At 47.2% G+C, this 9,866-nt stretch overlaps 1 protein-coding gene across 2 annotated transcripts; it reads left to right on the plus strand.

Annotated features, from left to right (window-relative positions):
* The first annotated feature begins 1,668 nt into the window (after positions 1–1,668).
* Positions 1,669–8,124, plus strand: LOC119323741 (alkaline phosphatase D-like). 2 transcript variants are annotated; one of them, XM_037597446.1, is made up of 9 exons: positions 1,676–1,888; positions 1,991–2,218; positions 2,809–2,930; positions 3,161–3,221; positions 3,837–3,977; positions 6,612–6,719; positions 7,006–7,234; positions 7,410–7,658; positions 7,769–8,124. In XM_037597446.1, the coding sequence occupies exons 1-9, from the start codon at positions 1,757–1,759 to the stop codon at positions 7,849–7,851; spliced, it is 1,353 nt and encodes a 450-aa protein (XP_037453343.1). In that variant the 5' UTR covers positions 1,676–1,756; the 3' UTR covers positions 7,852–8,124. The 2 variants fall into 2 exon arrangements, with proteins under 2 accessions (XP_037453344.1, XP_037453343.1); XM_037597447.1 differs by lacking the exons at positions 7,410–7,658; positions 7,769–8,124 and having other exon boundaries at positions 1,669–1,888; positions 6,612–6,714; positions 7,006–7,165.
* The last annotated feature ends 1,742 nt before the right edge of the window (positions 8,125–9,866 follow it).

The raw sequence follows: 9,866 nt of genomic DNA on the forward strand, positions 1-9,866 counted from the left end.
CCCTCGTCTTCCTCTTTCGGATCTTGGCCATCTTATAGATGTCCCTTTCGCCTTCCTTTGTGCCTAACCGCTGATAGAGGTCTTCATACGCCCAACCCCTTGCTTCACTGATAGCTTTGCTTCGCGGCCTTCTTCGTCATCTTGTGCTTCTCTATGTTGTCTACACTCCTATCCAGGTATAGGCGTCTGAAACAATATCTCTTCTCCTTAATAGCCTTGGACATCATCATTCCACCAGGTATCCTTAACTTCGCTTCTACCTCTACTTTCCCTGGACACTCCAAACTCCTCCGAAGCCACTATACGAATGCAAGTCGCCATCTTCATCCACACATTGTCCGCATCCCCTTTTTCCTCCCGAGAGCCCTCCTTAATGACCCTGTCCTTGAACGCCTAAGCTACCTTCTCCCTGAGCTTCCACCACTTTGTTCTAGCGACTTTGGCATGCTTATCCCGTTGTACATGAATCCGAAAGCAGAAGTCGGCAACCACCAGCTTATGCTAAGGGACAACACCCTCTCCAGGTATCACCTCCCGAAGGTTCCGATGTGGCGTGTCACTGAGAGGGTTACACCCCAACGAAAATCTTTTGGATTTCATCTCCATAAGAGTGGCTGAGTTTTTACGTTGGCTCGCCAAGCCTATCACAACCTTCCTTTTTTACCCGGGCTTGGGACCCACTATGTTGAGACAACATAGGCTAAGTTTTTCTCTATAGAGCTCAATCTTAAAAAAAATGCTTTGTTGGGGGACCCAACCTCTTGGAATGCATGTTGCGCGGGCTTCAGGAGTGCCTCCGCTGCGTATGACTCTTCTGAGCGGGCCTACAGGGAATCAAAGGCCAGCCTTCGTGCGAACCGATTGCTCTGCCCGTGGAGTGGCCCACTCCCTGATAATTGCTAAGTCCACATTAGATATTGGATCAGATTAATTTTGACAATTAGATTTAATTAAATGAGACTAATCTGGTGATTGCAATATGTCTGTGTGCATTTGTTGGGTGGCTTTAACAAAGAAAATATTCGCTCTTTTATAAATAGTATAGATATAGATGGAGCGCATCATATCAACAATTCATGTATGTTAGTCATAAGTTATTTTTACTTCTGTTAGTTTTAGATTTTTTTTGTCGCAAAGTTCCGGCGGCAGCAATGTAGGGGACATCATCACATGTACTCCCTCTTTAGAGCATGGTTAATAGTATAGCCAGTTACTGGCTATATAATTTTGCACATCTTATATAGTGTAGTCAAGTTTATAACCGGCAAGTACAATAGTTGTATAGTGTAATGTTAAAAAACGTCCTATATTTTAAGATGGAGTATTTTTTTAATATATGGCCCACTCACTCTCTCATAACAAGTCTAGGAACGCGTGCTGCAACGAGCTGTTAATTAGTAGTCCGCTTCCTTTCTCTCTCTTCCTCTCTCTTCTTCAACTCATCGAAAATATAATATCTAATGGCTTACGGCCCGCCCGTGTCATATTATTGTAATACTTGCTTTTAGTGATCTAAACATTCTCATATTTCTTTAGGGAGGGAGTATATACTAGAAAAGGAAAAAAAAAACAGGCTCATCAAGCTGTTCATTGCCCGGTTTTCACCCACCTGCTTCGTTTACCACATCACACGTATCACCAGGATCCATCGATGCAATTCTCGAAGAAAAAGGAAAACGTGGGAACTGGAATATCCCCACTTCTCCGCGGAACCCCCCACCATTTCTCCTCTCTGCTCTCAAGCTCGCTCGCACCAATGGCCGGCTCCCGGCTCGTCCATCTCTTCCTTCTCATCCTCTTCGTCCCCTCCCTCCGCGCCGCCCCCAACACCACCGCCGTGGTGTCCAGGATCGCATTTGGCTCCTGCGCCAACCAGAGCGCGCCCCAGGTGCTCGACGGAACGCCCGCTGCACCGCCTGGTCTCGACTTCCTTGCCCTTGCTTGAGTGGATGGAGGTGACGGGGGTCTGTTTGCTGTTGTTTCCTTGCAGCCCGTGTGGGAGGCCATCGTGGGGTTCGACCCGCAGGTCTTCATCTGGCTCGGGGACAACGTCTACGGGGACAACAAGCGCCCGTTCCGGGTGTTCGGGAGGGAGCGGACGGTGGGGCCCTGGAGGAACGTGCCGCGGTTCTACCCGGCGACCGAGGAGGAGCTGCGCGGGAAGTACGAGCTGGCCAAGGCCAACCCGGGGTACGCCAAGCTGAGGGAGAGGGCTAGGGTGAGCTCCCCGTCGTTTGCTCTCTTGAAATTGCTAGCTGTAGTCAATTGCCATTGCCTGTGTATTCGGTAGTCGGTCGTTAGATTTTGTTTCTTTAAGGTCGACCAGGACAAGTTCCTTTTCTTGATGGCACCCACTGTTGTTGCTAGCGACTTCACTGTCTTGTGAGATTTTGCTTCTTTATTACAGGGTTAAATAGTCCACTGTTTTGTCTGGTCTCTGTGTCTGCAAGTCCAAAACATGGTTTGTTGGAGCTGGGTGGGGGAGGTTTCTTGTGGTTCTGGGGTTGCGTTTGTCTTTATTACAAAATTCAGTATCATGAAATGCAGATACTATGTTGATGGCACTGATTATTCCACACCAGTTAAGGAGTCAATTTCATGATGTTAATCTACAACTGAGCAGTGAGCAGTAGGCCGCCACAAAATTTTATTTGTTCATTTTATTGCTCAGTGCTATGTTTGCGAATCGGGACAGTTTTCGTATCCGTTGAGCACATGAAGATTCGTGCAACTTTATTATCGTTTCTTATTTCAAAATTTCCACTTAATTAAGTACTTGGCATCACTGTTGTTCACTATAATGTGCAGGTCATTGGAACATGGGATGACCATGATTATGGAGTGAATGATGCAGGAAAGGAATATAGTGGAAAAGTGTTCTCCCAAAGGCTTCTATTAGATTTCCTGGATGAAGATGAAGACAGTCCACGGTATATACGCATGACCACTGAATTAATTATGAGTTCTTGATCTTCTTTTGTATGCGGTCACTGCCTTGTAAATGATGGTACTCCAGAATTCCTTTGTTTTGCTTTATGATGTTTCTTGCAAATCTGTTTTTCCGCAGAATATTCGAATCTTTTTTGAATATTTCAGATCTTCACACCTGCAGTTGCAGGCCATCAGAAACCTCACAGTACTTTCTCTCTTGTTTATTTAGGAGGAAGCAAGCAGGTGTTTATGCCTCATACATGTTTGGCCCTGAAGGAAAACGTGTAAAGGTAGAGTCTATAATACCATGTGCAACTTTTGCTGTAAAACTTGAAGTTTTATATTTGTCAAAATCTTGTTCAAATAGGATGTCTCCATAGGCATAAATAAACATGTTTGCGATTCTTCCAGTGTGCACAATGTTCCCCTTTTATCCTTATATAATTTGCAACCAAGTACCATTTCATAGGTTTCTAGAATAAATATTTGAGCTCTTCTAGTTATCCCTTCAGCATCTTTTGCTTCATTATTTATATTCCTTACATAGAAACCCCCATCACAAGTTAGTTTTGTAACAACCTGGTACTTGGTGTATGCTGATTTGTGCTTGTCTTTTCAGTTGATGTTGCTTTTGCATATATAGTTTGTATGCTACTCCATATTTGTTTAGTCCAGCATGGTTAAACACAATACACTCATTGTTTATAACCAGTATAAAATAGCACCCTGGCAGATATAATGAGCACCGGCATAAGTTTTGAGTTGGTGACAACTTCTACATGCTCTAAAATGGTGATTTATCAGTCAAAAACACAAAAGTGAACCAGTGTGTTTGCAAATTTCGTTGAAGATTCCATTTCACTATTAATTTTACATGCACTACAAATATTCATACATTATTGCAGGTAATAATGTTGGACACCAGATATCACAGAGACCCACTCTTAAGTGATGGAACTATACTTGGAGATCCTCAGTGGCAGTGGCTGGAGAGGGAGCTACGTGGTCCTCAGTCAGAGATGACCATCATTGGATCTTCAATTCAGGTAAGTATACTCTCTCACTAGTCCTAAAATAGACACAGGGTAAACTCTGGTGGCTGTTTATGTGTTCTTCCAATAGAAGTGGATATAGGATACTGCAAAGTATGGATCTGTCCTAGGATTATGACTGGTCTTGTTGCAAACTTAAAATTTTCATAAAAGCATTGGAACATGCAGAAACTTAGTGTGGTAAGGAATTTGCAAAGTTTGGGTATACACCTTCAGTTTTTTTAGGGAAACAGCAGGCTCTGCTGCGTATTTTTATTGATTTTCAAAATAAGATACAAAGATAGTCTGTATAAAAGAATTAAAAGCGAAGAGAAAACAAAACAAAGGCTATACAGGATCTGGAGAACCAGACGTCCAAAAAACAGAGAAAAGAGTAGGCACAAATACATGAGTGCCTTGAAAACAGGGCAGCTAACTGAACTGAATGGTATCATCTAAAGGCTTGAACCCACTCCTTGAAGTTCACATACTCCTTCCTGTTTGCTCTGTGTACAACCCAGTTGAGTTCCTCTTTGAATGTCTTCCAGCATTTATATAAACCAGGAGGTATGCCCTTAAAAATGAAGCCATTCCTAGTGATCGAATTGGCCCATGCAGCAAGGATGATAATCTCAAGTGGGAATGGGACTCCCAGTAGGTCTTCAGTTCGTCACCACAATTTTGTGGCAGATGATAGTATTGAATCAAAGGTTCTCTTATCATTTCATACTGTTATGGCGCTGCTAGAAGGAGGGCGCGAGAAGGCCGGCCGGGGGCCTTTTTGCCCACGGCCAGGCAAGAGGGAAGGGATTTCCTTCTTAATTCTTGCTTGATTAGATTGATACATCTCCTCTCTTTATATAGAGAGGTTTACTTGACTCTCAAGCAAGACTTACTTGACCCCTAAGCAAACGACCCTTATCTCTAATTAACCCTAAGACTAATGGGCCCATTAGGCCCATTACGTACTCTAACACTACACCCCACCTGGACATGCAGCTTGTCCTCGAGCTGCAGCCTAACCAACTTATAACCATGACTCGACGCAACACAAACCTAACACCTAAAAACAAGCCTTTTACATCTCGGCTTGTTTTATTATTCTCAACCTGAAATAGACTAGGACGCTTTATTTTGGATGTGCACATGTACAGCCACCTGGATCCCATGGACACCACCTGGACAAAAGGAGTGCATGTGTATGGCTGTTGGTCTGCACCGCACAGGGAAGAGTGGAGGGCTTGTGATGGAGAATGACGAGGGGTGCGCCCCCCCAACCGCCGATGTCGCAGACTTTGAGGTCGCTGCCCGCGGGGAAAACAGCATGCCGGCCGCCCGTGGGGGAAACCACATGCCCAGATCCCCGACGCAGCGGACGAGATCGAGGTCCTTTGCGCAGCGAAGGGCAACTTGGAGGAGCGGCAGCTGCAGACCACGCATCTCCCGCACACGCCGACGCGCTAGGAGGCCTCGCGCAGCAGCCTGCAGCCTCACCGCCGCCGACACATGGCGGGTAGCGATCCAAGACGGAAGCAGTGACGGCGACGGCAGGGACTTGATCTGCTGGATGTGGACGCCTTGGGATGGCGGCGGCGCTGATGGGAACGAGGTCGTCGCACTCCCGTCGTAGGGCATCCCATACTGGGCGGCGGAGCTGACCGGCGGTGGCTGCTGCAGCTGCAGCGGCTGCTGCGCTGTCACGCCGGGCAGCGGCAACGGCTGCTGCGTCGGAGCGCCGGGCGCGGCGGCCGCCGCCAGGCTGCCACTGCAGCCAGGGCTGGGCGATGGTGGCGATACATGGCAGCTGCAGCGGCCTGGCGAGCGCGACGAAGGCCGCCTGGTGCGGCGGCTGCCACGGCAGCCACGGTGGCGCGGCGGCGGCGATGGGCGGCACAACCGGGTGCGGCCTGTAGGACCTGGCCAAGAACAAGTGGATCTCCTGGACCGCCTGGGTTAGGTCCCGCAGCACCCCGGACACCTCCTCCCAGGTGAGGATGGCGGGGGCGGGCGCGACAGAGGATCCCGGCGCGGGCAGGAGCGGGGCGACGGTCGTGGTGGTCGCCGGAGGCGACAAGGTGACCGGCAGCGGAAGAGACGGGCTTGGCGGCGGTGAAGACATGATCGAACCGGAGCTAGCTGATACCAAATTGTTATGGCGCTGCTAGAAGGAGGGCGCGAGAAGGCCGGCCGGGGGCCTTTTTGCCCACGGCCAGGCAAGAGGGAAGGGATTTCCTTCTTAATTCTTGCTTGATTAGATTGATACATCTCCTCTCTTTATATAGAGAGGTTTACTTGACTCTCAAGCAAGACTTACTTGACCCCTAAGCAAACGACCCTTATCTCTAATTAACCCTAAGACTAATGGGCCCATTAGGCCCATTACGTACTCTAACACATACATAGATAAAAAGATTCGGCAACATAAGTGTCATCTATGATTGATTTTGATGAGATAATTTGAATAATACTATCTTCCATGTGTTTTAAGTTTTAACAACTGCTGAATGAGTGCAGAAGAAGATCCTAGTCACTGACCGCCATCTTTTTGACCTTTCTTTTGGCACTTCCGTTATTTTTTATTATTATTTCTATTTGATTTTCATTGGAGTAGCATAGAGTAACACAACATTTTCCAATGTGTTTATGCAGGTAGTGTCCAATCTTTCTGCCACCACTAGACCTTTGTTCTATGTGGAGTCCTGGGCACGCTTTCCGAGGGAGAGAGAACGGCTATTTAAACTGATCGATACTAGTAAGGTTGCTTACTATTACTTTACTAAAAGGCAGTTCTTCTTCGGCATATTCATTAATTAAGTAGCTGTCATATTTCACAGTTTTACTTTGTTTATGACCCATTTATTCTCATATTAGAAAAAATGTAGCCCAGTTTGATGATGTGTCCCCTATTGGCATGCTGTAAAGCTTTAGATTTACTCATTACAGCAGTGTTGGATTTTTCGCAATATTCCACAGGTGTCATCTAAAATGACTATTTGTCTTACCTGTTTATTATTTTCACGGAATATGCGCTGACTATATGCAGAGAAATGGGGTCTTATTTATTAGTGGCGATGTTCATTTTGGAGAAATCGCTCGTTTTGACTGTGGTGCTCAATATCCATTGTATGATATTACCTCAAGTGGTCTTACCCAGTCTGTCGAGAATTCTGTACCAGCAGTATTCCAATCTGTTATGAGACTTCTGGCTTGGCTGACACCAACCCCCATGCGAGTCTTCAGCCCTAACTGCCGTCACAAATCATGCTCATATGGTAAGCTTTCATTTCACAAGTTTTTTTCTTCTAAAAGCTGCAGTTTAATGCTATGACCATGAAACTGTGAACATCATTACGAATTTTCAGCCCATATTTAATTTATTCTCTGCTGTGGTTTGAATTGTTCTTGTAGTCCTTCATCGGTTGGTCCTTTTGTTGTTGTATGTATCAGGTCAGCCAAATTTTGGAGCAATCGAAATAGATTGGAATGCAGTAACTCCACGGGTTAAAATTGAACTAAGAGATTTACAGGGAAATTCTGTTGATGGCGTGGAGTTCCCTATATCTGAGCTGAAGCCATCAAATGCACATGCAAACAAAAAAGGAGGGCATTCTTTTGAAGCACATTGTAGTCTTGAAACAGAGCTTCCATGGCTTGTACGACACCGCCTTGCGCTGCTGTTCTTTGGCACCATTGCCGGTATGCTACTAACATCGATCTCAACGTTTCAAACCATGATTTGTCGCTTTCCTCACATTGCAGCACTTATCTAGTTGTATGTCTTGATGGACTTCATATGCTACCTGCAGTTTTTGTCATTGCTGTGGTGCTTCTCGTAATCGCCTGCTGCTCAGCTACTAAACTGTTCACTAGGAAGTGCAAGATGGCATAGCCACACATGACAGAGGACGAGAGCAGAGACGTTTCGATCTGACTAGAGTTGGAAGAACTGAATTGGACACTGACCAGGTGAGCATGGATGTTGATTGGCCAAGGATCAACACGACACTTGATTGTGAATATGGCACGCTGTGAGCATATACTGGACAAAGTGTAACGAGGCTGTGATGAGTCTCCGTATAGCATGGTGGAGAAATGATGTCATGGAAATCCCTTTGGTTGACAATATGAATGAATGGATATACAGGTTTATCTGTTTGTTTTCTATGCATTTTTGTTAGGAGCCTTTTTTTTTTCAAGAGTACGCCAATGGCGTACTATACTTTTATAGAAGATAGAGAATATTTACAAGAATCCGCGACGAATGCACACATTTGGTAGACAAGAGACCCACTTCACCACCCACACTTAGTACAAAGAAGCCTAACTCCTCACAAACCTATGTAACACACCTTATCAATGAGCTCCTCCGTCTGCCGCTGCTGTTGCACCCGGTTGAACACCCGTGCATTGTAGAGAGGCCAAGCAACCGTAACAGGGTGTCAAACCCTCTTGTCGTTCTTCCGAAAGTTCCTCCTTTCCATTAACCACCAATACAGTGTCGAGTCAGCAGGCAGAGGACCGCTTACATTGATCTAGAGCTGATCCCAAACTCCACACCAAACCTCCCTACCATAAGTGCATCGGGTTAGGATATGCTCAACATTATCTTCTTGCTGGAGATACGTGTAATATGCCGATGAGTCATCCTGCAAGCCGTGCCTAGCTCTTCGATCTGACATCCACAACCGATGTTGCAGCGCTAACCATGCAAAAAAAAAAAAAACCACTTAGGGGGCACCCAACTTCTTCATATGCAGGCTGCCATTGACGACCTGACAAGCCCACTGCATAACCCGTATTATAGTTATACTGATGATGACCTTTGACCTTTTGTATTCTAGCCTTTCTTTTTTCTTTAGAAAAGGAGGACCGACAGCCTCTGCATCTGGACGATTCATGCAGTCATTTTATTAATTATTCACATAAGTCCTTACAAAGTCATACAATAATAAGACTAAAGCCATCGTCTAGGCAACTTCTATCGCTACTCCTATCCAGTTGATGAAGGGATGCTCATGGTTTGAGCCTAATACCAAACAAGCCTTGCAGCCAAACCTAACATTTAAGACCTGAGGTCCCAACCAGAACACATGCCGGGTATGGGGCACCCACCAGTCTGGCGCACTCCTCAACCAGGACGCCTGCCGGGTATGAGGCCGCCGCAGCCACCTGCCACCAATTCATCTTCAGTGTTGTACTGATGCATCTACCGTGCCCGGTCTAACCGCCGTCGAAGCCACCATGACGCCAGACAACGCCACCTCCCTGCGCGCGTCCATCGTCACACATCTGTCGGCAAAAACCCGCTGCGCGACGCCGCCGAGACCAGTCGTCGATGACGCGATAGATACCACGCCGCTCCATCACTTGTCCACCCAAGTCGGTACCTGCTCCTAAACGATGCCTCCAGCAAGGAGCGCGACGCCTAACGTCGCCATCGTCCGATCCATGAAAACAGATCTAGGGTTTTCCCCAGAGCAGGCCGAAAGGAGTGACGCGGCTTGCTACGACGACACTTTCGACAAGGTAACGACGCCAAAAGATGACGCCATCGTCCATCATGACCGTAGTCGAGGCTCGGTTTTCACCGGAAGTCTTGCCGCTCCAAACTCGCCACCGGACAGATCTAAAGCCAGATCCACCACCGCCTCCTGGCCGGCCACCACCAACAGCCCAGCACGCAACAGAGCGGCCGTCGCCGTGTGACACCATGCAAAGCCCTAACCTGGATGCCCAACCCAGACCAGAAGCCCCAGATCCAAGCCGCCAAGTAGGAGATCGTAGGCCACACCGTCGCCACGCACAGTGTGCCCGCTGCGCCAGGCCAATCGGATCGTCGTGCTTTGCCCGTCCCGCGGCGGTGGCCGTCGCCGTCCGCAACTCCTCTGCCACGCGCGGAGCTCT

Source organism: Triticum dicoccoides, chromosome 6B (genome assembly GCF_002162155.2).
Source record: "Triticum dicoccoides isolate Atlit2015 ecotype Zavitan chromosome 6B, WEW_v2.0, whole genome shotgun sequence".
Taxonomy (NCBI): domain Eukaryota; kingdom Viridiplantae; phylum Streptophyta; class Magnoliopsida; order Poales; family Poaceae; genus Triticum; species Triticum dicoccoides.